Source organism: Solanum pennellii, chromosome 3 (genome assembly GCF_001406875.1).
Source record: "Solanum pennellii chromosome 3, SPENNV200".
Lineage (NCBI taxonomy): Eukaryota > Viridiplantae > Streptophyta > Magnoliopsida > Solanales > Solanaceae > Solanum > Solanum pennellii.
The window spans coordinates 72,609,883-72,636,346 of NC_028639.1; the positions used below are offsets into that span (position 1 = coordinate 72,609,883).

The 26,464-nt window shown below is 34.2% G+C and overlaps 3 protein-coding genes across 5 annotated transcripts; 2 read left to right on the top strand and 1 right to left on the bottom strand.

Moving 5' to 3' along the window:
- Nucleotides 1-66: 66 nt before the first annotated feature.
- On the bottom strand, nt 67-3,340 carry LOC107012368 (zinc finger CCCH domain-containing protein 25). Its single transcript, XM_015212193.2, has 5 exons — nt 3,211-3,340; nt 2,760-2,957; nt 2,552-2,661; nt 2,198-2,385; nt 67-1,162 (listed from the first exon to the last, which is right to left on the bottom strand). Exons 2-5 carry the CDS (start codon nt 2,930-2,932, stop codon nt 572-574), a joined length of 1,062 nt encoding a protein of 353 aa, XP_015067679.1. The 5' UTR covers nt 2,933-2,957; nt 3,211-3,340; the 3' UTR covers nt 67-571.
- A 5,884-nt stretch (nt 3,341-9,224) lies between these two features.
- On the top strand, nt 9,225-17,802 carry LOC107015121 (synaptotagmin-5). The gene is made up of 14 exons (XM_015215298.2): nt 9,225-9,416; nt 10,023-10,097; nt 10,217-10,324; nt 11,454-11,486; nt 11,588-11,677; nt 12,520-12,645; nt 13,010-13,153; nt 13,361-13,780; nt 14,221-14,355; nt 15,027-15,251; nt 15,458-15,733; nt 15,918-16,046; nt 16,525-16,830; nt 17,150-17,802. The coding sequence occupies exons 1-14, from the start codon at nt 9,225-9,227 to the stop codon at nt 17,375-17,377; spliced, it is 2,487 nt and encodes an 828-aa protein (XP_015070784.1). The 3' UTR covers nt 17,378-17,802.
- Nucleotides 17,803-18,321: 519 nt separating this feature from the next.
- On the top strand, nt 18,322-26,376 carry LOC107014208 (CRM-domain containing factor CFM3, chloroplastic/mitochondrial). 3 transcript variants are annotated; one of them, XM_027915530.1, is made up of 12 exons: nt 18,416-19,255; nt 20,057-20,516; nt 20,599-20,729; nt 21,713-22,054; nt 22,646-22,802; nt 22,903-23,195; nt 23,303-23,362; nt 24,820-24,885; nt 25,121-25,297; nt 25,506-25,540; nt 25,719-25,797; nt 25,911-26,376. In XM_027915530.1, exons 1-9 carry the CDS (start codon nt 18,416-18,418, stop codon nt 25,232-25,234), a joined length of 2,463 nt encoding a protein of 820 aa, XP_027771331.1. In that variant the 3' UTR covers nt 25,235-25,297; nt 25,506-25,540; nt 25,719-25,797; nt 25,911-26,376. The 3 variants fall into 3 exon arrangements, with proteins under 3 accessions (XP_015069542.1, XP_027771331.1, XP_027771332.1); XM_027915531.1 differs by lacking the exon at nt 25,506-25,540; XM_015214056.2 differs by lacking the exons at nt 25,506-25,540; nt 25,719-25,797 and having other exon boundaries at nt 18,322-19,255.
- The last annotated feature ends 88 nt before the right edge of the window (nt 26,377-26,464 follow it).

Sequence of the window (26,464 nt, forward strand, 5' to 3'; positions counted from 1 at the left end):
AAAAGTAACTAGACAACTGGTTGCAGTTTGATCATAATGACAAACAAACCAAAAAACAAGGGCCAGTAATCAAAATAAATGCACTAAACTTATAGAGCAGGTAAAGCTAATAGGTATCGCACTGAAAATTAGTGAATTATCAAGTTCTACAACAATGTGACAGGTCAAAATGGGATCTCACGTTCGAAGAAGCTGAGTATCATGGAAACTTTAAGAAGACCAAATCAAATGTAACGGAATATTTTGTTCTTTCAAGCCAAAATGGAGAATCAGCTTATAAGCACAGTAAATGGCAACTTGTATCCTTCCAGCAACATATTTAAATGCACCGAAATATTTGAGATGCTAATACTCGCCATCCCTTGTTTAGTATAGAGCACAAGAGGCCGAGATTCCGATTCAGGTGGCACCTTTCTGAGACAGCTCTTTCTTGTATATAGGTAGATCACCTTGGCTGTCAGATATGGCATTGTACTTGAAATTGGAACTGAAGTAGCAAATTTCATACAATTCAATAGTCATCTAAGCACCAGTGCAAGGCATAAAGCTGAAGTCATAAATCAGGGGACCATCATCTATGTGATCTTTGCCTCCGATCTTCTTCATCCCGTCCATCACGGTGGAGGCGAGATCGTTTCTCCATTTCCCTGCTTTCTCTTTTTTCTGTATGATAAGATTCAGATTCATATCTTTTTTGTCTTCTTTCGTCTTTCCTATCATCGTATTCCTTTGAGATCACATCATCATGCCTCCTAGATTTTCTCCCAATAGCTTCCCCCGAGTCTTGTACATCATCATACCGCCTAGATCTTCTCTCCACATGTGACCTATCCAGATCATCTTCTTTGTAATTACTTCCCTTTTCCTTCCGCTCTGACCTGTGCTGCTCGACATCTCTCTTATAGTGATCTCTTGCAGTTGAATCTCTCTTGTAATGATCTCTTGCAGTCGAATATCTCTGCTCATGCCTTTCTACATCAGTAATTTTTGCTTTAGAATTTCTTGGATCTTTATCAGAGACTTTGACCTCTTCCTTGTAGTCAGGCCGAGGAGGCCGACCCCATTGGCCAGATCTTCCATCCTTCTTAGAATCTTCAGCTTTATCATGGGCCCATCTCGAACTTCGATCTTCCTCAGCACCCCAACCTGTGTTTGCAGCTCTCTAAAGGCAAAAACAAAATGACTTTTAGTACCCTAAATATATAAAAGATGTCTTAAAAGTTTAGAAAGCTGAAATCTCCAAATGGAGAAAGAGGGTCAAGAGATAACAGAGCATTGTGAGAAAAGAAAAAATCTGCTTTCCTGTTTCATTTTTACAGGAAACTCGTATGATCATCTTAGTTTAGTAAAACTTCAAGAGAATAATCAGCAGACAATTTTGAAAGACAAAGGCGCTGCTTCTCCAAAAGAAAGCTAGAAAAATTGTGCTATGCAAGGAAACTAGCAGCAGTTAAGACCGAAGATCATAAGAAAGATAACCCAATTTCCTAATGAGGTAATGATAAAAACTCCTAACTATGGAACAAAAGACTGTTAAAATTTTATCTCCTTTAGTTTTCATTCCAGTTCATTGACTGCTACTCACTACTCACACCCTTGAGTGCAGGAGAACAAATAAATCTCATTTCAACATTCAACAGCTTGCTCAAGATATTGGTCAAAACTAGGACTATTGGGTTTCACTACCTTTCTGACTGAAGTTCTATGAAATGGGAATGTTACCACCTAAATGCAATGATATGAAGAATTACACAATCCTAAGCGATATTCGATCATCTTCTCCCAGAACACTGGGATTACACGGGGATTACACCGGGTATGTTGGTGTTTTCTCCAATACACATGTCAAAGTCAAAATCATCAGAGGAGTGTGTGTGTGTGTGTGTTTTTGTTCTAAACCGACAGAGGAGTGTGTTAGCCATCCCTAACATATTCAGTCATACATTTGAAGAAGCTGTTGCAACTATTACCTCCTGGTAAAGCATATGTCTAGATACTGCTGTTGAACTCAACTTGCACAAACTACAATACACAGACTGAACCAAAGCAACATGCATTATACAAATTCAGAAGTGACTACACTTCCCAAACTACTATCACAACCGAAATAATAATAATAACAATAACATTACATAGAAGATGACATATAAAGAAACAAGACAATATACATGAACAAAAGGAAAGACTAAGAACAAACCTTCTCATCGTGAGAGAACTTGCAAGCAGCACCACGATTGCATTCACCCCTCTGGAAAGAACGACAGACCCCTCGCTCCTCCCTCTTTTTCCTCTCTGTCTCTTCATCCTCTTCTTCTTTCTTTTTATAGTTGGTAACATGATCGACTCTGATTATTCTACCCAGGATCTGAGCACCGTTTAAGTTATCTACAAGTTCAATACCAAAAAAGTGAGTTACCTAGCCAAAATATGTTGAATAAAGTAACCTTATCTAAAAGCTTATCATCAGTTAAAAAAATGATAAATCAAGCACTAGAAATTCTTTTAAGGTTGAAGCTAAATGAAGAAAAGAAAGAGAGAGAAAGAGACATACCCACAGCGAGATTCGTACTCCTTTGATCCTCATAAGCAACAAAAGCAAAACCCTTTGACTTGCCAGTACCTTTATCTCTAACAAGATTGACATCAACAACCTCCCCATACCTAATTAACATCGAAGAACCCATAAGACGCTTCTATTAGATGAAAACAAAACAAAGTGGGCAAGGCATGAGAAATGCAAAAAGAGTAAGATGACTTACTGGGCGAAAACAGCTAGGAGATCACCTTCAGTGAGGTCAAAAGGAATTCCGCCAACAAATACATAAGCTGAATCTTTGTATCTAGCATGCCAGGATGCCTGATCGGAGATCCCTAAAGATGCTTCTTTTGCATTAATATTTTGAATACGCTTCACTAGCGTCAACGGATTCATTGCAGTATTCCAATTCCTCAAAAACCTAGGTAGTCATTAAGTAAAGGATTAACTAGTTTATTTTGGAGATATCAAGCATTATCTACTTAAATCCAACAAGATACACTGTTAGAAGAGACAAACATGAACATGTGAGAAATTAATACGCTACTCGACCTAAAATTAACGTTTTTTTTTTTCAATTTCAATCAATCAAACAGAAGGCATGGAGCATAGAAAACCTAGGGTTTTGAACTCAATAAGAAAATCTGAGCTCTGGTAGTCGGAGATGACGATACCTGTTATCCGGCGTGATTTCGTATTTGGCCGAAACAGAAGCTGAAGCAGCATACGGTTTCCTCCCGGGCACAGAGTCTGCCGAGAAAAAAAAGAAGATTCTAATTTTCTATATTATTTTTCAAAATTCCAAATAAAAACATTTATTTTCATAGTTCTTTTCAGATTTATCATATTTAGTTAGTCTCTCAGAAAACAAATTCCTTTTCAATGAGAAAAATTACTTCCGCTATTCGTCATAAGTTACATTTCAAGTTGATTGTCTCCTTTCCACCCGTCCTATTCCTCCAACCTTTCACCCCTTGACAATCTCCCTTATCCCGATTCTCGTTTTCATCCTACCTCCATTTTGTTTTGTTAGATAAAATACAATTATATTTGATATAATATTTTTTTATTTATTTTTAAGATACTAAAAAAATAAGTAAGAATCTATTTATTTTTCAAAAAAATATTTTCGTTATAAATCGTATCAAAAACGCCGAAACAACCCTGGATGGGCTTTCAGGAAATATTTGAGCCCAATGAGACGGGATCAGCCCACAAGATCATCCAGCTTTAACAAAAAAAGGTCTATTATCTTTTAATATAATACGTTAAAGTTTTTGTTGAAAGAAAACATTGGTGTTTCAAAGCAAAAAGCAAATACATCTTAAGAGTCGTTTAATATGTATTTGTTACAATATCACACATATATTTATACTCATGTGTCGAGTTTTATTTTTTTCTTTTAAAGTACTCTCATTCCACCACTACTAATTAGTACAAAAAAATAAAAGGACCAACATAAATTGTGATGCATTTGTTTCACTCTTAATCAAAGCTCTCAGGTCTAAATTCTAAGTATAGAAAAAATCATGTTAGGAGTGTCATCTCTGAATGGTCTTGATGTGCTCTAATGTAGGCTCCAAGACACCGAAGAAAAACAAAAAAAAAAAAATTACAACCGAGGGGAAAAAAATATACTATTACAGTATACAAAGGCATTATTAAAGAAGAAATAAGTGGTTGGCTTGCTATATAATATGTAACATCTGCAAAGCTATCGCAATTAATTTGACCTTGGTGCTAATCAAAAAAAAATACTAGAAAGGGAATGTAGGCCATGATCTTCATATTCACCATTAATGCCTCTTGTACCATTGCAACTCCCTTCATCAATGGCCTCACTGCCCTAATTTTAGGTAAACTTCACGTATGATCGTATAATTATATATTTTTATTAGAAATCACAAAACACTTCATCACTCTACTAATACAAAAATTACTACTAATAAAAATTCTAACTTCCAATTGAAGCTTGTCAATATCAAATTCACGTAAACCAATACTGTTACTGCTGGATATAAATCATGTGTAAAATATTTTGTAAATTTCAACAAATAGCATATTATATAAATCAATACCTTTAAAAATATAATGAGTTTAATATAAAAAATTTCAAATGCTGATGTAAAATTCATCGTCTGTCATGACGTCTGTGAATTAATTAAATTTATCATCGATGTGTGTATCACGTTGCCCTTTTACAAAACCATAAAAATATTCTTTTATCTTGACGAATCAATTCGTTGCTAGCTGTTAAATGATTTTATCAATAATACTTGATCTCACAAAGACAAAAGTAAATCCACTAAATAATGGTGGGGTTTCCATTTTTGTTCCTTTCTATATTGATGTTCCCAACTAAATTTCACTGTTTGTAATCATGGATAAAATAGTCTCAGATGGAAAAAAATAAACAAATATTCATTCTACCCACTGCCTCATTAAAAACAAATAAATAAGAATTAAAATTTGAACCAAAAACTTCAAAAATATATAAATAGTCCAATAGTAAAATCAATTAAACTTAAATTCTAGGGAAAAAGGTCTGATATACCCCTCAACTTTGTCATTTAGAGCTGATATACCCTCGTTATAAAAGTGGCTCATATATGCCCTTACCGTTATACAAACGGCTCACATATACCCCTGCCGTTACAAAATGGCTCACATATACCCTTCATTTAACGGAAGTTAAAAAATTAGTTTTAAATTTATATTTGTTAAAAAAAATATTTAGGGATATATATGATTCTTTTATCAAAATTCAAGGTATATTTTAATTTTTTTCATACAAAAATTATTTTTTGACTTCTTTTATTATAATAATTTGAGTTTCTTATTCTTATTTTATTTTTTTCTTTCATTCCTTAGTTTAAAGAAAAAAAATTTAAACTATTTTTTTTGTGTATTGTAATTTAATTTCGTATTCGAAGAAAAAATTTGGTCATCTACAATAAGTTTTACAAGAATATTAGTGAAACATAAATAAATTTGATTATCAAAATAATAATTATAAATTAGTCATTGAAACAAAAAAAAGTCAAAAAAATATGTTTGACGGGAATTAAATTTACTCATATGGGATTATATTTTTTAGAAAAAAATAATAAAAATTTAGATTAAAATTATTTTCTTTTTCATTTCCGTTAGAGGAAAAGGGTATATGTGAGCCATTTGTTTACAAGTAGAGGTATATATGAGTCACTTTTATAACGAGGGGTATATCAGCTCTAAATGACAAAGTTGAGGAGTATATCAGACCCTAAATTCTATATTAGTCTCTAATTATATAATTATAAAAATACTTTGTATGAATTCAACATAATATAATTAGTTGTAGTTGTATAAACAGACAAAAATCTCGAATAATGGCAAGAGAAATGTACTATAAGCTTCTTGGTGATCGATCAAATATTTTCCATGATGATAATTGATTGAGGTGGTCCTGAAACTAGCACATCTACTAATTTTTACTTTATTTTAATTTTTTGAAGAAATATAATTGCGATATTCTGCTGCAGTTTACAGAAATATTTAAGTTTATTTTTTTATATGATCATCTAATTAATAATTATTATATTAAAAAAAAATTCTTATTTTGTTAAAAAAATGAATTATTAAGATAATAATTATTATTCATAGCTAGTTAAAAAGCAATACGACAATCAATCCAAAAATATTCTTACATAATTAAAAAAAATCAATTTTGATTTCTACTAAAGAATATCAAAGATATTCTAGTAGCTAGTTTATTTTTCCCCATTTTCTAGTTCTAGTATAGAAAGAGAACTTTTACTAGTAGTTTAATAATCCACCACTAATATATAATATGATGTGACATTATGCATTATTAAAGGATAGTTAGAACAGTAACAACAATTAATTAAGTAGCTCTTGTAGGGAAAACATTATTAAATTGACCAGAATGTCCACTCCAATTGCAAATTTTTCTCAACCAAGTTTTCTAGATGCAATGATATCATGTGTTTACCTTTTTTTTTTAGAAACTATTTATGATAAAAGGTTAATTTTATTGGTCGATAATTTAATGTTATTTACATTTATATTGAAAAGTTTTACATTAATTGGTAAAATATTCTTTATTAAATATAATTATTCTATGCACTGATAACATAAAATTTTTGATTAAAAATGATGAAATATTTATCAGCTTACTCATGAATCCATGTGCGATAAATTTAAGGATAAACCTTCTTAAGCTTAAACGTATCAAATTACAACTACTATTTGTTATTTTACCTAGATTATCTTAACCGAAAGATTAATTAATCTATTATCTATTGTATAATCATAAAGAAAACCACAATTGGACTTGATGTAATTTAAGAATACATAAAAAGGAGCACAAAATGATAATGCTATCAAATCGTACTTATGAAAATAAAAAGACAAAAATGCTAAGGGAAATAAACAAATAAATAAATGAGATTATTACAGTCAACGAGTCAATAATAAAGATTTAGGAGTAATGAAAATGTAATAACAAAATTATCTTCTTGGTGTGTTTATCAATATATTATTCTATTAGGCATGTAATTAAATAAAATCATAAAAGAAAAAAAAGTTATCTTATTATTCAGGTCAACTAATTTTATTCTTTTTGAATTTTTTTTTTTTGTATTTGAACTTTCTCTTGAATCCACCAACAGAGATTGTCGTGGAGTGATAAATAATCTTTTATCCTTAATCAGAAGTTTTGAGTTTGAATTGAATAGAAATAAAAAAAAAATCGTCATCCGACTTATTACCATATACGCCCAGTCCCAAGTTTCCATTTAAAGGGAACTGAAAAAAAAAATTCTCAAAAGATAATGACATGCTTAATTATACAGTAAATTAAGTTTAAATTGATATCCACATCGGATTAACAAAATAATACTATATAAAAATTCTTTGACACTTTAGACTAAATAATATTAAACGCTAAGTACCCCACATGTTAAAAGATTAAAGCGTTTTTTTAGGACATAAACATCAAAGGTGAATTATTGAATAATAATAAAATTAGGCTAAAATAAAGAATCTTTCTCTCTAGATGCGCACCTAACTACAAAGTTATGGAATTAAATTCTATATATTTTGTCTTTATCGTCACATCACAATTCTTTTTAATTCATAGTAGCAGAAAAAAAAGGCAGAGGTTAAAAGATGTACGAATTAATTATTACAATGATTAAAAAAAGACTTGTAAAGAATAAATTAGTTAGACTTAATTCTCATTATTTAAATACTCATGTTTAGTCATTAATCCTTCCATTTAATATTATAGTTACCTAGTTAACTTTTGGTACAGTTTTTATTTATTTATTTTTACTAGGAATGTATTTTATTAAATTAATTTGATAAAAAATATTATGATACTTTAAATTTGATTGCTACTATTAATTTATGTTGTTATTTAATAAAATAAAACTTTTTTGATTTGTTAAATGAACAAACAAAAATATTGATTTATTTGTAATATAAGAACCAAGTAAAATATAAAGATGCTGTACTTATAGATTTTAATAAAGGAAAATAATTTTTAATCCAAATATTTGAAAATTTATACAGCATTTAATTGTAAATTTTGATATTTCTTTTTATGCCTGACCATAAAATTTGATCAATTTTTGAAAATTTAATCAGAATTTTATCTTCAAAAATTAGTATATAATAATTTAAAAATAAAATAATTTGGTTAGACTCCATGACGTATACATAATTTTATACAATCAAATTCGAACTCACGACTCTCATGCAATAATTGAAATACTTAACCTACTAAACTCCACACCCCTTTATAAGAAAAGTTAACATTATATATATATATCAATTTTTTTTAGACGAAATTGTGTCCCATGACATCTTTGGATCTTTCTAAATCCGTCCTTATTGAAATTAATAGATAAATATTATTTATTAAAATTTTTGATATAAAAATAAAATAACAAAAATAAATTATTTCAAAATAACTTAATTAGAAACAAATCAAATATAATTTTAACAACTCATTTTTTAAAGTTTCAATTTCAAAAGCGAGGGCCAAAGGGAACCGTATAATGACAGGAAAAATATGCAAAAATATAGGGAATAGGAGTTCCGATTCTCACTCAAAACTAGCTGATAAATTAAAACTAAAAGCTGACACTGTCTGCTCCTATATGGAATAGTAATAAAATATAGTAATTCTCAACATGTTGGAGTATTGCAGCATTGTCCAAAGAGGCTCTGTTGACTTGAGACTTTTCTTCTTGGCTACCAACCTTCCAGCTCTCCATTTTGGAACAGAGAAAACAAAAAGCCACAACATTTACCAAGTCTAATAGCCGTCTGTATGAATTCCATTAACGGATTCAAAGGGGTATGTTTCCCCTTTCATATATTTCCAAATAAATAAAGAAAATTTTTCATCTTTCTGTTTCTGGGGGTCTTTCCTTTTTTACATCTATTCTTGAATTCTTGAAAAAAAAAGAAGAAGTGAAAAGACAGAGTCTTTAAATCTTTATTCATTTTTCTGTTTCTGGGGTCTTTCCTTTTTTTTTTTTCATCATTCTTGAAAAAATAAGGAGAAGTGAAAAAGACAGTCTTTGAATCTTTGGGTTTTTTTGGGAATGTCTAAAGTTGACCAAGTGAAGTACTGTTGTTGAGAATTTGGTTAACTGTAGTTAGTTGCATTTTTTTTAAGATGGTGAAGAAAAAGAGAGCAAGTTCTTGGGATGTGAGGGAAGTTATGGATTTCTTGAATCAGTTGATTGCTGATAAGCCATTTCTTCCAGTTGTAATTCCTGTGTTTTTAGTTGTTTGGGGCATAGAAAAGTGGATTTTCTCTCTGACCAATTGGGTTCCTCTAGTTGTGGCTGTTTGGGCTGTTTTTCAGGTAACATTTATTCTTTATTGGTTTTGGATGAGAATTTCTTCAACTATATCTTGATCTTTAACAGGTTCTTGGATCTATAGGGAATGAAATAGTATATTTTTGTTTGTTCCTGCTGACATGTTGCTTGATCTTTTGTGTTAATTTTTCTTCTGATTTGATCTGTGGTTTTGTACTTTTCATGTCTTCATAGAGAAGCTAGTTTTTCTCTTGTTTATTTATAAAAATCAATGAGTTAGATGATCACTATTTGCTGTGAAATTTATCAAAATGTCTTTAACATCCTGACATATTTTATTTAAGCCAAGGATCTTTCGGAAACAACCTCTCTATTTTTACGAGGCAATGACAAAGTCTGCATACAATCTATCCTCACCAGACTATACTTGTGAGATTACACTGGTTACGTTGTTGTCTTTTAACAGTCTTCAATGTGAAAAAAGTGATCTTTAGTGTTGGTATTTGATGGCTTTTATTAGTTAATGTTTATCAAGCCAGGTATAGTCTAGTTTCCCTTTCTTTCCCAGAATTTTTGTCCTATTATATTTTGAATAGAGACAAAAGGTATACAATAAGTGTCTAATAAAACACCAATCTTTCTATTTGCAGTATGGAAGTTACCAACGCAAAATTCTTGCAGAAGACTTGAATAATAAATGGAAGCAAGTGTTGCTGGAGACATCCGTAATTTCTTTGCCTTTCTCCTTGCGACTTCTTTTCTTTGTCCACTGTTTCCTGCACGAGTTAGGTAATAATTTACTCTCATTTTGCTCTTTTTTTTGGCCTTCAACGATGATGTACAGCCAACAACACCTTTGGAGCAGTGTGAGTGGCTGAATAAGCTATTAATTGAAGTTTGGCCTAATTATATTAGCCCGAGGCTTTCTTTGAGGTTCTCTTCTATTGTCGAGGTAAATTACTTTGTCCTCAACAAGCAGAAGAATCTTACTTGACAGTCGATGTTGATGGAACAAGCGGATAGGATAAATAGTAGGTGTTTAGTGAGTAGGATACATGTTAAATTCCCGGCCCTCTAGAAGTTTCAATCTGGTCATTTATCAACATAAGAATTTAGGTTGATCTTCACCCAGCTCCTGTTTGTCAATGGATCTTGATGTATCATTGATACCAAAAACTTAAGTGTCAGTCTTTCATTCTTACAAATACCTGATAACCACAAACTTCTCCTCTCTCTTTTGTTTTGTTTCTTTGCTATTTTACTCTATCCTGTTAAATATTTTACTGAGATAATCTGAGTCAGATTGATCATATTTTACACTCTTGATCCACATACAAGTTTTTTGCCTAATGTATAAGAATTTAGCATTAAGAGAAAGTTACATTGTGATCCTAGGTTTAAACGCCGAATCCTGATATCTGAGAATGTATCAATCGGCTATGGAGGTTCTGACTAGCCTAATAAAAGTTTTAGTTTAGAGTTCAACTGTCCAAGCATCTATTATATGCACAGTCTAATCCTAGACCCTTAAACCTTGTCCAAATTTAAAGGCACTCCACCCCACTTTGTGAAGCAAAGGCCACCTTAAACCTCTGAAAATAGTTACAAAGCTCTTTTAAGTCATGTTTGATCAGAGCCGGCCTGTCGCGAGGAATCAAGAGATTTCCATCATTTCAGATGCTTGTTACTGGACATTAGAAGAAGCTGAGTTTCTGACTTACTGTCCCTTAGGGCACATAGAAGCTTTAACTTTTTTCTTTCCTGAAGTAACAAGATTGATCCACCAACTAGCTCGTGATTGAGGCATCTGCATGATGTGTATAGTTGATTGATTCAACATGATTGATGTGTGTATGCTTCATGTATAGCTTATACTGATGCATTCTTTGCTTTAATCTTATTCTTTTGATAACCGAAAAATGCTTTTGGTGTATTAATCTTATGTTTATGTTTCGATGGATTGGAAAATAATGTATATGTGATGCTTTATAATGACAATGCTTTTCTTTTGACACAGATTCAGCTGTTTTATTATCTAAGTATTTTCTTTTTTTTTCCTTCTTTTAATTGTTATGACACAGAGACGCATGAAACAACGAAGATCAAAGTTGATTGTGAGTTTTCTTGTTCACCCCTTCATATGATAATTGGTGCTAGAAGTACTAAATGTTGCCTAAATTACAAAAACTGATTGTAGACTTGATCATGGTTGTAGGAAAAGATTGAATTACAAGAATTTTCACTTGGTTCTAAGCCTCCAGTTTTAGGGCTTCGTGGAGTACGGTGGTCAACTTCCAATGATCAGGTTTGGTTCTTTTTACGTACCTTGAGTTACTTTGATTTAGTAACTGATGTTTTTTTTTTTTAAAAAAAGTTTTTACTTAGCTTCACGGCTAAACAGACAAGGGATACATGTAAAGGTTGTATGTAATCATAACCCCTGTCACATCACGTATCTTTACCAGCTATAAGGTATTAATTTAGTAGCTAGATAGTTTGATCTAAGGTATTATTGATTTATCAGTTTCAAATTGAGAACTTCTTTCAGATGAGACAATTGTTATAAGAGTTTTTTTACAATTGTTCTATTAGTAATATAGGTATTTGAAGTATAACAATATATCATTATCTGATTAATCAATTAATTGGAGTATTATATTCTATTTGATCAATTCTTTTTGCACTTTTAATTCCTATAAAAAAATCAAAACTGTCATTATGAGAGTGACTATTGTAGTTTTTAAATTCTCATGGTCCAGTTTCCAGTATTCTCAATCTTTTACTATGAAACAAAAACAAAAATATTTACATATCATCTTTTGAGGTGTCAAATTTTGAGGGGCCAAAAGCAAGGACCTCACTTGCTTGGTATGATGCATGGTTCAGTAACTCTGCCCACCAAAGTTTAGACAGTTCTAAAATTAATCAAATAGTTTTTTGAACTCTGCTGAATTCATAATGTTGTCTGCATGATTCTTATTTCAGTTTCATTAACTGGCTAGATGATATCCTGGGTGCTTGTCCAAGTTCTTGTTTTGAGCTTTTAGTTTATAAACCTTTGCTTTCATTAATAAACTTTTCTTTCTTTCCTTTTTCTCCCTTTCAATTAATACATGTCTGTATTTTAACTATTACTTTCGTGGACAGCGAATTGCACATCTTGGTTTTGACTGGGATACTACTGATATAAGTATCATGTTGCTTGCCAAGTTGGGAAAGCCATTAATGGGGACTGCTCGGATTGTCGTTAACAGTATCCACATCAAGGGTGATGTATGTACAATTTTACCTTATCAGCCTCTTGGGAAAACATAAAAGTAGCTAGAAGAATGATTCATTGTACAAACATTTCATTAGTTATTTTTGCTAGTATTTATGTTTCACATAAGCCTGCAACTAAGCAATTCTCAATTTAAATTGAAGTGAGCAGCTTTGTTCAAACAGCTCGGCTGCAGAAGAATTTACTTAAGATAGTTAACTTAAGTCCTTGAGATGATAACTATCTGGTAGTTGACTCTCATGATTTTTGGCTGCAACTGCGTAGCCATCTGCTTAGGGTCAAATTTCTGTTTTGTTGTTTCCTTGGCTGCTTGAATTACTGCTGTGAAATGACAGTTCCTTTATTTAATTTTTACAGCTCCGCTTAGTGCCAGTTTTAGATGGAAGAGCATTTTTATACTCATTTGTGGCTTCCCCGGATGTTAGGATAAATGTTGCGTTTGGAAGTGGTGGAAGCCAATCTCTTCCAGCAACTGAGCTGCCAGGGGTTTCTGCATGGCTGGTATGCAGCTGAATTTACTACATTTTGACATCTTCTTTCCCAAACTGCTCTTTGGCAGTAGATTTTCTGATCTTAACTTCACACATCCTGTTACCATTAGTAAGGTTTTGTGCTTCTATGTTATTGAACTTCTCTCTGGCCTCAGTTTACAGAAGCATTCTGGTACACTATTAACAAGTTCATTATTTTGTTTATTTTCTTACACAGGTTAAACTTGTTAATGACTCCTTAGCTAAGAGGATGGTTGAACCTCGCCGTAATTGTTTTTCTTTGCCCGCGGTGAATTTATTCAAAATGGCTGTTGCTGGTGTACTCTCTGTCACCGTGATGTCTGCCAGCAAATTGTCAAGGAGTAACCTGAGGACTAGTCCTTCCAGGAAACAACACAGTTCATCAACAGATGGTTATGTGGAGAATTCTAATGATTACAAGGATTTGCGGACATTTGTTGAGGTTGAACTTGAAGAATTAACCAGGAGAACAGAGGTCCAACCAGGATCCTGCCCTAGATGGGACTCAAAGTTCAATATGACTCTACATGAGGATGCAGGAACAATTAAGTTCAATTTATTTGAATGCACTCCCGGCAGTGTGAAGTATGACTATCTGACAAGCTGTGAAGTAAAGGTGAGTATGTGTAGATTAATATGATTACCCATGTTTTATTTATCAAAGCTCTGTCACATGGACTTCTTTATGAGTATGTATCTCACACGAGTTTGTTTTCAAGTATCCTATACACGTGTGGTGATTTTTGCTAATATTTGGTGTATCTCACATGCTCAGCACACTCGCCCGGCACGGGTACATGGGGAAAATGGACTGTGTGATGTAGTACTAAATGTTTCTGGTTGACTTGAATGTCATAATATGATGCATAAATCTGGTTAAAGATCAGTGACATCTTTTTCTTTTTTCAATCTTTAAACAGAAAGTATTAACTATGGATTAACATCTTAGAAAGGGGTGAACCTTAATGCAGTAATTTTTCAGTTCACTCAGTTTACAGGCTTAAACCTTTTCTAGTTATCTAACAGTTCGTAGTGACATGTGGCTTTATGAAACAGATGAGATATGTTGCAGACGATTCAACAATATTTTGGGCGACGGGAGCAGACTCCACTGCTATAGCCAGGCGTGCGGAGTTCTGTGGTAAAGAAATTGAAATGACGGTGCCATTTGAGGGGATCAATTCAGGGGAGGTAGGAATCTAATTTTAAACTATTGTCCATAGAAAGTTGCAACCCCTATAATTACTATACTTTGGCTTCATTTGAGCTTGCACATTGTTTAGTTGATAAAGATGATGCAGAAAACATAATAAGGAACAGTATTATTCACATTTTTATCATCACAAGTATGATGTCGTTCAATTTCCACCCATTCGTCGTATCATAGATTGCTTTTGATCATCAGAGTTAGGACTCCTGTAGTAAAATATGGGTAGATTTATCCTGTATACATACGAGGGAGCTTGAGCAAATTTGTAATAGATCCCGTATTTTATGCAGTGTAAAGTTTTCCTTTTTCCATATACTCTCACCCCCTATATGTAGGCTTTTTGCATGTCATTTAAACCAATTAAAAGATAGTCCTTACCTTGTTTTTTCCCTCTTCTTTGATTACGTTTCTACTAACTGTTTTTCTTCAACCAATAACAATCTGTAGGTTAATGTGTACCACATAATTAGTGTTTTGTCCTGCTTCTGCTGAACATCTTATTTTTGACGTGTGGAACTACCTTAGTAGGGTATGCTCCACCGGAAGTAGAAGGATTGAAATGAAAAACAAAGTAATATTTGTTTTTCCGTTTTTATTTGGTGTAGCTACGAAGTTATACTTCTGATTTCTTTGTTTTAAATTGTTGTTTCAGTTGACGGTGAAACTTGTTTTAAAGGAATGGCAATTTGCTGATGGTTCACATAGCTCAAATGGTTTGCCAATGAGCTCTCAACCTTCACTCAACGGCACATCAAGTTTCCTACCTAGAACAGGAAGAAAAATCTCTGTGACAATAGTTGAAGGAAAAGATCTTCCATCAAAAGATAAATATGGAAAGCTTGGTTCTGGCTGTTACGTGAAATTCCAGTATGGGAAGGTATATCTCCTCTTTTGTCCATACAGAACTCGTCACTTGAAATATCATATCCAAAGCTAAATTCCCATATATGCTCTTCATTGTTGCCCTTCCTGAATTGATTTAGAAATGGAATACTAAAAGCTCTTTCATATTAACTTTATTTCAATAATACAATGCAAGGGAGCTTGATCAAAATTATAGTGAACCTTGTACTTTTTTCTTAGGCTCTCAAAAGATCGAAAACTGTTCCACATACATCAAATGCTATCTGGAATCAGAAGTTTGAGTTTGATGAAATTGCTGGTGGTGAATATCTGAAGATAAAATGCTTCATCGAGGAGATGTTTGCAGATGAGAACATTGGTAGTGCACGAGTAAACTTAGAAGGACTTATAGAAGGCTCCCCAAGGGATGTGTGGATTCCTCTTGAAAAAGTGAATTCTGGAGAATTGCGGCTCCAGATTGAAGCAGTCAGAGTTGAGGACTCTGAAGGATCCAAGGTATTATCTATTCATTTAGTAATTTAATGAGGAAATAATGAGAAAAGAGGAATTTCAGATAAACATTACAGAAATTAATATTATCCGAAAGTAAGCACTGTGTGCTAGAGAAAAGAAAACCATAACACCTACATGCTCATGTTCTCGATTTTGATTCCACTTTCATTCTACTTTTGGTTTTTAGGGTTCAACTTCCAATGGTTGGGTTGAACTTGCTCTCATCGAGGCTAAAGACCTTGTTGGTGCTGATCTCCGAGGAACCAGTGATCCTTATGTGAGGGTACAATATGGGAACTTGAAGAAGAGAACTAAGGTAAGAGTTTTAGAAAGGAGTTATTTTCAGACTACTGATACCATATCATATATGTGCTAAATTAGCAGTCTCATGCTGCAGTCCAATATCTGCTGAAGGTTTCTTGTCTCATGTTAAGCTATTTTTGCCAACAAACTGTATCATCTAATATCATTTTGAAATGTTCCCCTCCAACTCCAAATTGTAATGAACGGTTAATCAAACTTCTGTTTTTTTTTTAACCATCACCAGCAAAATACTTTTATATATGCATTACTTAGGCCAAAGGTTCATTGGAAACAACCTCTCTACCTTCACAAGGTAGGGGTAAGGCTGCGTACATACTACCTCCCCAGACCCCACTTGTGGGACTACTACTGATATGTTGTTGTTATCACTGCAAAATACTCCAGCTGCAATGAAAATTGGAGAGAGGAAATGCTTACATACTGTCAATATGAAAAATATGAATTTTCTATCCGTCCTGCATTCTTCGCAGGTTATGTATAAAACGGTGAATCCAAAATGGCACCAGACCCTAGAATTTCCCGATGACGGGAGTCCCCTGGAGTTGCATGTTAAGGACCACAACCATTTGCTGCCAACATCAAGCATAGGTGATTGTGTTGTTGAGTACCAGAGGTTGCCTCCAAATGAAATGTTTGATAAGTGGATACCCCTTCAAAATGTTAAGAAGGGAGAGATCCATATTCAAGTCACACGTAAAGTTCCGGATCTAGAAAAGAAATCGAGCTTAGATTCTGAGTCTTCAGTAACCAAAGCACGACGCCAAGTTTCTAACCAGGTAAGAATAGGTCTTTTATGTCATTACATTTTGTAGATTACTTGACGCTATGTATGTTTGCTATGATGGAAAATGTTTTCCACCAAAAGAGGGGAAGTGGCATCCCTCACTTTTGAGTGGAGATGATCTTTTCATCACAATTATGTCTTTAACTTCATATCGTTGTTTTGACAAACACTTCAATATTAAAACATCAACGTTTGAAACTCAAATATTTCATCAAACAAAAAAAATTACCACTCTCCAACCAAACGCTGGAAGATATATATGTATTAACTTTGATCAACTGTACCTGCCATCTGATTATTGATTCTATCAGATGAAGCAAATGATGATCAAGTTCCAGTCTTTAATTGAAGATGATGATCTGGAAGGACTTTCAGCATCGTTGCACGAAATGGAAAGCCTACATGACACACAAGAAGAGTTTATGGTCCAGCTCGAGACTGAACAAACACTTTTGCTCAACAAGATAAATGAGCTTGGACAGGAAATCATTAATTCATCACCTTGTTATGCTTTGAGTAGAAGACCTATTTTACCTTGAAAAAACTATAACCCCATTGTTATCCTTTTTGTTAATATACTTTATATGATTATATCACACTAGATAGGTCATAGGTCCATATTGATCTTGTTGAATTTTTTAAGATGTATAATTGATTTTTCTGTATGTATATTAACTGGAAGAAAAATACATTCACACACTTTCAAAATGAAACCATTGGCTAAAGAAAGGACAGTCTGGACTAAGCTACAGGGTTCGGAAGGGCCACTCTCCTAAGGGGTGTGATGTAGGCAGTCTACTTTGATGCATGTATTAGTGGCTAATTTTACGGCTCGAGCCAGTGATCAGTAACCTTTTGTAATTGTAATGAAGAAGCATATAAATGTCAGCTTCCTATTCTGGTTTGATAAAAACGTAACGTTTGTATGTACAAGGACTCAGAATTACATTTTTCTTTCAATGTATATTTCAGTGGATGCTCAACTTGCATTTTTTTCTATTCCACACATACTGCTTTTCTTTTTTCCACAAATCTTTAAGTAACTACGTAAATGAGCCATAAAACTCAAAATAATTACATTTTCATATCCCATAAAACTCAAAATAATTACATTTTCATATCCAATTCAAAGTAATTCAAAAAATACAATTCTCTCAAAAGAAAAATACAATCCATATCCCCATTCATTAAGACGGATAGTTTTTGCATCAATATCATATACTATATTTGTATGGCTAATAATTTTCGGTCAACTGATACTAAATCAATATCGTGTTCTGAAATGGGCTTGCTTCTTCAGGATATTAGTGTCGTGAAGTTTTAAACTGGCTAAAACTTAAACAGTAGTCGTAAAAGTGGCTACCTGGTGCCATTTCCACGACATTTTCTGGGCCCAAGATCCTTTGCGGGCCGATATTGCAACAGTTGGGTCGGGTCATAAATTCGGAGGCTGACGTGTAGATATAAAAATATCCGAATTGATTGATACCTTATCGTCAAGCTCTGTCAACTGAAACCATTTTGCCCTCATTACTATGAAGCTAACTGAAAGAAGAAGAAGCTGAGCTAATTGAAAAATGGCCTTGTCAACGGCGAAATTTACACAATTGACACCACAGTTGTTCTCTTCCTTCTCTACGCCTACTGATCGACCTCCATTTTTCCTTTTCCTTCGCCGCACTATCACCGCCGGTAACACCAGAACCAACATTCCCCGGAAGGATAATCGGAAACCTTACAGAGATTCAAATTCCAGTTCTACCCCTGTGAAATCAAACAACTCTCGCTCTTCTACTTGGCTAAACAAATGGCCCAATACATCTTCTCCAGTAAAGCATTCATCCAATTCCAGAACCGTCGAATCCAAAACGGAAACCAGATATTTTGACGAGAACACTAGAGTAGGGACTACAGCCATAGATAGGATTGTGCTTCGGTTGAGAAACTTAGGATTAGGTTCTGACGATGAAGGAGAAGGAGAAGATGAAGAAGAGGGAAATTTGATGTTGGATTCTAGTTCGACAATGCAGGTTAAGGGTGAAGAAGAGAAGTTAGGAGATTTGTTGAAGAGGGATTGGGTTCGACCGGATATGATATTGGAAGAGAGTGATGATGAGGGAGATACATATTTGCCATGGGAACGAAGTGTGGAGGAAGAGGCGGTGGAGGTGCAGAGGGGAGGGAAGAGAACGGTAAGGGCACCGTCACTGGCTGAGCTAACCATTGAGGATGAGGAATTGAGGAGGCTGAGGAGAATGGGTATGACTTTGAGAGAAAGGATTAATGTACCTAAGGCTGGGGTTACAGGAGCAGTGTTGGAGAAGATTCATCATTCATGGAGGAAGAATGAGCTGGTAAGGCTCAAGTTTCATGAGGTTTTGGCTCATGATATGAGAACAGGCCACGAGATTGTAGAGGTTGGTGTCCTTGGCTTTACCATGATAGCATTAACTTGGTCGTGTTGTGCTTTTGTATTTGTCTTGCGTTCTTTGGGTATAAGTCATTTGATTCTTCAAAATAATTTCCAGACTCTGTATAAATATTTTATTCTTCCTGTACTGTCCTTGTGATGGCCATGATTACGGCGAATAGTCCTAGTTGCATTTTAAACTAATGGTCCAACTAGATTAGATAATACTTCCGAAGCAATACTAATCACCATTAAATTGAAGAAAGAGATCTCTTCATAAATCTTCATTTAGAAATGAAATTGCTATTTAACCTTAAATGGTCTCGATTTAAATGAGAATAATTTTCATCACTATGATTTCCATATTTTCCATATGTATTGCATGTAGATATAGAATAAGTAGAGTTATTTCCTTTAACTCCATTTCAAGGAAAAGATAGAGTTTTACAAGCAATTATCTTGTAACATTGTTAAAACCACATATGTTTGGGAATGTGCACTAACGAGTAATAATCCGGTAACATATTTTCCCTTCTCCTCCTTTTTCTACAACTAATGAAGTCTTTGCATATCAAACCTCAAGTTTATTTCCAAGCATTTTGGTAATAGGGTTATACGATGGTTTATCAGTCAACCTAAAAGACTTCCCCTGTCAATCAAAAGGACTACCCCTGCAAACTCCTAAAAGTCTTTCCTGAACAAGTTGAACTGAGCCTTCACTACTCCTCACAATACATTTTTTTTAATCATTTATAATTTACCTGGCAAGAAATTTTGAAGTGCAAACTTTCTTTTTTCTGGTTGTCAGCGTCGGACAAAAGGGCTTGTGATATGGAGGGCTGGGAGCGTTATGGTGGTGTATCGAGGAAGTAACTATGAGGGGCCTTCTTCAAGATCTCAATCTGTGAATGAGGAAGACAATGCTCTCTTTGTTCCAGATGTTTCATCTGACAAATCTATTACAAAAGACAACAAAAGCTTTAATCCAGTTATTGAAAATCGTAATCAGTTTCATCCTAATCGTGTTCAAAGCATGACTGAGGAGGAATCAGAATTCAATAGGGTATTAGATGGTTTAGGCCCACGTTTCGAGGATTGGTGGGGTACGGGAGTACTTCCTGTTGATGCTGATTTGCTCCCTCAGACAATTCCTGGCTATAAAACACCTTTCCGACTTCTTCCTACTGGAATGAGATCACGCCTAACAAATGCAGAAATGACTAATTTACGAAAAATTGCTAAATCACTTCCTTGTCATTTTGCTCTCGGTAAGTTTCAACCCTTTAAGTACTGTTACTTTTTTATCGTTTAGCCTTATGACACGGTTTATCTTCCTCGTGTTCCTTTTAGGGAGAAACAGAAATCATCAAGGGCTGGCTGCTGCTATAGTCAAGCTCTGGGAGAAAAGTTTAGTTGTGAAAATAGCAGTCAAACGTGGAATTCAGAACACAAACAACAAGCTGATGTCAGAGGAGTTAAAGGTGTGTTAGAATGTTTTGATATGATTTTATCCAAATAAAAATATATGGAAAAGAATGTCCTTGATATATTAGTTGCTTCTTTTTGTGACTGCTTTGAGTCTGAGTTGCCATATTAATTCAAAGGTTCTATAATCTTCCCTCGGAGGGAATACTGATTTCATGAAATTAGGTTGTGTTAAGGTTGTTAGTCATATCACCCAAGTTTCTTGTCTACAAGTAAATACTTCTAGAGGGTCCTTAATAGCTCAAGTGATCATAGTTCATAATTCCACCTTCCAAGAGGAAGTATTGGCTCTCATGTCGTGTTTTTCATTTCTTTTTCCCTCACCACTCATAGTTGAAAGAAGAAAAAATGATCCTGTTTATGTGAAACTGGAAAGTTGTCTGGAGAAGACGTCACAGTACTTTTGAATTTAGAATACATCTTAGTTGTTCCTTCTGTCACTTCTAAAGTGCCATAGCCCATCATGTACAGATTTCTTTGCACAAAAAGCTCATGCTCTGTATCCTGTCATATGTGATTCTTGGGGCTCATCATAAGCTGTTTACGCCATACAGTATTTCAATAATCATCATCGAGTTGTGTGCGCCATCCTTTGTTGGAATCATATATCAGCTGATTTCATTTTTACAGTGATATGGTAATCGGCTTCTCTAGGAATGTCAGAAGTTCTTAAAGTTATTCCTTTTTTATAATAAAGTTCATACAAATATTCTTCCATGGATTGTCGGATATTAAGGTTCTTTTGTCCCTTTTAATCGGGTAGGAGCTTCTATGAGAATTCTTGTACTGTATGAATGGGAAGACTATGCTTTGTTGGTAAATTAGAGAAACTATTTAGAAGTATGCCTCCCATTATGGGTTAAGATTGTAGAATTAGGGCGTAGACAAGTACACCTAACTGAGCAGCACATAATACTTAAGTGCCGCTAAATTAGGAAATCTACTGAGTAATACCACTAACATATCAGTTGCATCTCAGATGTTAACAGGGGGGGTCCTACTTCTGAGAAACAAATATTACATAATCTTTTATCGAGGAAAGGATTTTGTCCCACCTACTGTTGCGGCTGTTTTAGCCGAAAGGCAAGAGTTGACAAAACAGATCCAAGATGTTGAAGAGCAAACACGGAGTGGGCCTGCTAAAGTGGCACCATTGATCACAGATGGACAGGCCGTTGCCGGTTCTTTAGCAGAATTTTATGAGGCTCAGGCTCGGTGGGGGAGAGAAATATCTGCTGAAGAACGTGAAAGAATGTTAAAAGAAGCAGCAATGGCTAAGACGGCTAGAGTAGTCAAGCGTCTTGAACATAAATTTGAGATTGTAAGTATATTTTTTTCCTCCTAATTTTACAAGCACTTCTCATGTTAGCTTTTTTAACGATGACCTGTTGTTTTTACTGCCATTTTTTTTTAGCATTCTGTTGCAAAATGTTTGTATTTATTCAAATCCATCAGATTCCTTTTAATATTTTAAAAGATAGCTTGGTGTGATGAGGTGTATAGTATTATCAAGCTACTGGAAGGATCAACTGGTGAGCTATAGAATTCTTTACCTTTAGTTTTGGTGTCTTTGGAATTCTTCATTATACCCTTTTATGTGTGTAGGCTTTTTGGTTTTTCAAAACTTCTTATGTTTATTCATCTTTTTTGATTATGTAGCTCTTTTTTCTTTCATTCTTTGTTATAACGTTTGGATCTTCTGAAACTGTCCTGCCAAAATAAGTTTTTAAACTCTTCCCTTAATCAGATTAATACCCAAAACTGTTACCGTTGTCAAAAAAAAAAAAGAAAAAGAAAAACACTCTTCCCTTAATCTTTGTTTCCAAAAATATTTTTCCCTGGTCATGTTTCATTTTTTATTTTGATGATTCCTTCGTCTTCTATTAATAGTTTTTATGTGACTCATGAACAGTCCCAGACCAAGAAGCTTAAAGCAGAGAAAATTTTGGCTAAGATTGTGGAATCCTGGATTCCTGCTGGTCCTTCTGATGACCTGGAAACGATAACAGAGGAGGAGAGGGTCATGTTGCGCAGAGTTGGATTAAGAATGAAGTCGTACCTGCCACTTGGTGAGTGTTCATTGTTTTTGGACGTAAACTACAATATTGGTCAATCTGTTGATTACTGCCTGCATTTAACCGAGAACTCATGTATATGCTTACCTACCAGGTATTCGTGGTGTCTTTGATGGTGTTATTGAGAACATGCATCTGCATTGGAAACATAGAGAACTTGTTAAGTTAATATCAAAAGAAAAGGTACTTGCTTTCGTTGAAGAAACAGCTAGACTTTTGGAATATGAAAGCGGTGGAATTTTAGTGGCAATAGAAAGAGTGCCAAAAGGTTATGCTCTTATTTTCTACCGTGGGAAGAACTATAGGCGGCCTATCAGCCTCAGGCCAAGGAACCTTCTGACAAAAGCAAAAGCACTAAAACGTAGAGTGGCACTGCAGCGTTATGAGGTTTTTCATCTTATACATGTCAGCTGTCCCATTTATAAATTGATGTTATCTCACTTTTTACTGATAATCTACTTGTTTTATCTGGCATCCTAAATGCTCTCTTGTAGGCTCTCAGTCAGCATATAGCCGAGCTGGAGACGACAATAGAGCAAACGAAAAGTAAAATTGTAAGCCAAAAAATCTGATCTTGGATTTGTTATTGTAGTGCAATTCGCTAATGTACCTCATGTTACCGTTTTTTATGTTACTGTGCACTCTCCTTCCTCTTGATTTGGGCTCTTCAGTTATTCTGCCTGTGTGACAGGTAGCCAGCTTTATAGCTTATACTGCTTGGAACTTAAATATTCATGTCTCAGAATAATTTCTAGTCCCAACTTCAGCAAATTGTCCGATCATTTGTGCTTCTTTTCTTGTTTTTTATTCTGCTGCAAATTCTAACTGTTTGTTTAAAATATTTCCCCGAATTTTGTAAACCTTTTGGAGGCTTATGATTCAAGTTCCGTTAGCTTTAAAAAATGTTAACTGGATCCTTACTAATTGGTGCATAATCTATCCTTGCATCTTTCTCGTATAAACTATAGAGCATATTGAAAGTTAAGTTTAATGTGGGATCAGACTATTGGAGTATTATTATATTATTCATATTTCAAAGGCCAATGATCATGCATAGCTGAAGATACTCTTGAAATCAATTTCTTTACTCAAAAAAGTAATATTTCCTATAAATGACCATACTTAGGCCATCGGTAGTAGTTTTTCATAGAGAAATATAGTTCTAAATTTGCTGATCAAACTATAGTTCTAAGCATTATATTAGAGTTGGTAAAGAAGCAATTAAAGGATGGCGTACCAAGAGAGTTGGTAAAGCCATCAAACAAGTATGGAAGATGATCCCTACAAATATTTTTGCTGTGTCTGGACAGAAAGGAACAAACGGTGTTTTGAGGGCTTATCAACTAAAATATAATTCCTTAAAGCTAGATGTTTAGTTTATTTGTATAGCTGGCATAATTCCTCTCCCGTAGAATCCCCAGATAACATTTTAGATTTTGTAAGCTCTATGGTCTTGTCAAAGTTTCCGATGTAAAGCAGCTAACGGTATTTTTGCTTACATAACTTTTGTAGTTTATGCATCTACTTGATGCCAGTAATACAATCTACTATTCCTTCATAAAAAAATAAACAAAACATTATAAATTACAATTGATAAAATAATTGTTCGTTGATTAAGATAGCTATCTCTTAGAAGACCAAATCCTAATATTTGGAAGTTTAACTCAGATTCTGTTACAAATTTCAGTTCAGAATCTTATAGAGATGTGACGAAGAAGACCGAGTCTGATCTCTGTAACGAAATCTAAGGACTTCTATTTTCATCATTGCTTGATAGAGTAACACTTTTGTGATATGGTGTGAGATTTCCTGGTATATAGAAGTGGAGAACTTACATAAAATATGGTTCTGATGAACATCACATCGTTGGTGCTAATTGGATCTTCTTTTAGTTTTGATACCGTGGTATTATGCACAACCACACTGTGTTCTTCACCAGTACTTTTGAAGTTCAAAGTGGGTACCTCACCTCTATACTTGTTTACAGAATTTTCTTCTTGTCTGTCCATAGGTTGATTTTGGTGATACTAGCAATTTGGAGGCGCTTGATCAGTTCAATCATGTCTCGGAATCCCTAGTAAGTTTACCACGATTCCCCTGGATGTCTAAGAAAAATCAGGGAGATTTCTTATATGATAGTGGAGAACTGTCTTTAAGTGCGTGGCTTCTTCTTGTCTTAGCTGTTGATAGTTTCTTGAGGTGAAGGATGTGAAGGGATCCCCAGGGGAGGAAGGGTGAATTTTTTGTAATTCAAGAAAAAGGATCAGTATAATGAGATATCCATATTGACTAAATTTTTATTTGGTATGCAGAGTGAAGATGAAGATTCATCTTTAGAGTCTGGTGATGACGAGGATGAAGATCCTGAATGGGAAAATGATGACGATTCAGAGTACTCCAATCTTGAGGACAATGAAACAGGATAACAACACTTCATGGTTAATACTATATGAGGAATTGCATTGTATCATGGCCATGGTCCTATTGAGGTAATCATTGCAGTCTTGTGCCTTCATTCTTAAGACTACTCTTAGAGCTCTTATTCCTTAAAAAGTTTTGAGTGTGAATAAATGCATATACATTTTAACTTGTAAAACCTACTGGTCAATGATTATTATTACTGAGTGAAAAATGTAAAAATATGGCACGAAGGGAAGTTTTACACTACCAGACTATGATTATAGCACATCTCTCCAGGAAAAGTTGATGCTCCCACAAACTGAAAGGACAAGGTAATTACGTTTCACAATCAGTTCTATGATCAGACTAGCAGTACGAGATCTGCTAACTACTTGTATTTAAAACCTCATGATGCATGTCATAAAACTATTTTATTGCTCTTTTTTTTAACTGTTTCATTGTGATTTACTGGTCTTCAATTGGAATGAATATACTGTTCAATTTTTTCAGAAGATACCTAGTAGTTGCAAACTACATAAGTTTATTTGTTGGGAGTATGCGCTTAATATTCACTACACCTTAACCAATGGTATGTTAACAGTGGCATTAACTTCCAGTGCCGCAATGTGATAAGAACTATTGCTATGTGTCCCAACTATAAACTGTATGTCTCATTGATCAAGTATGACACTATTATTGCAGCCACAACAATAATCTTTCTGAGGTTTTTGGATCATAATTTGAGGTCACAGATCCCAATTACTTGCTTATGGTCATTGATGGAGCCTTTGGGTCGCTTGTCGATTCAAACTGTCGAAGGGGTTTCACATCATGCAATCCATCCAAGCTCAGTTTGTTCCAAAGAAAGAATGAAGTGCCCCAAATCGTACATGGAAGAATTAATTGGAGTGCTTGTCTTCTGGGGTGAACATTGTAATGGGTGTACATGTAATTGCTTTGTCAATTGTCCTATCTTCCAGTTTTTGTAATTACTATGTTGAATTATAGAGCTAAAATTGTCAATGATGTATCACATATCCAAGGGGGAAATAGAGGCAAACTGAAAAGGTAACATGAATAAGTTTGTTTTCCATTTCTAACTGAGTAGAAGTGAATATTTACGATTCATAGAACAAAAGGGAAACTTTCATGTGGTTCCAAATTTTCGGAACATTCTTCTTCTTAAAGAGAGGCATTTTTGGGAACATGGCTGCCTGAACAATACAAATTGGGCATCTTTATTTACTTTCATATGA

Coding starts and splice junctions, on each gene's coding strand:
- LOC107012368 (XM_015212193.2), bottom strand. CDS start 2,932: ATGAATCCGTTGACGCTAGTGAAGCGTATTCAAAATATTAATGCAAAA. Junction 2,662..2,759: donor CTCCTAGCTGTTTTCGCCCA/GTAAGTCATCTT, acceptor GATGTTAATTAG/GTATGGGGAGGTTGTTGATG. Junction 1,163..2,197: donor AGTTCTCTCACGATGAGAAG/GTTTGTTCTTAG, acceptor TTTTGCCTTTAG/AGAGCTGCAAACACAGGTTG.
- LOC107015121 (XM_015215298.2), top strand. CDS start 9,225: ATGGTGAAGAAAAAGAGAGCAAGTTCTTGGGATGTGAGGGAAGTTATG. Junction 9,417..10,022: donor CTGTTTGGGCTGTTTTTCAG/GTAACATTTATT, acceptor TTCTATTTGCAG/TATGGAAGTTACCAACGCAA. Junction 16,831..17,149: donor GACGCCAAGTTTCTAACCAG/GTAAGAATAGGT, acceptor TGATTCTATCAG/ATGAAGCAAATGATGATCAA.
- LOC107014208 (XM_015214056.2), top strand. CDS start 18,416: ATGGCCTTGTCAACGGCGAAATTTACACAATTGACACCACAGTTGTTC. Junction 19,256..20,056: donor CAGGCCACGAGATTGTAGAG/GTTGGTGTCCTT, acceptor TCTGGTTGTCAG/CGTCGGACAAAAGGGCTTGT. Junction 22,055..22,645: donor TTGAACATAAATTTGAGATT/GTAAGTATATTT, acceptor ACTCATGAACAG/TCCCAGACCAAGAAGCTTAA.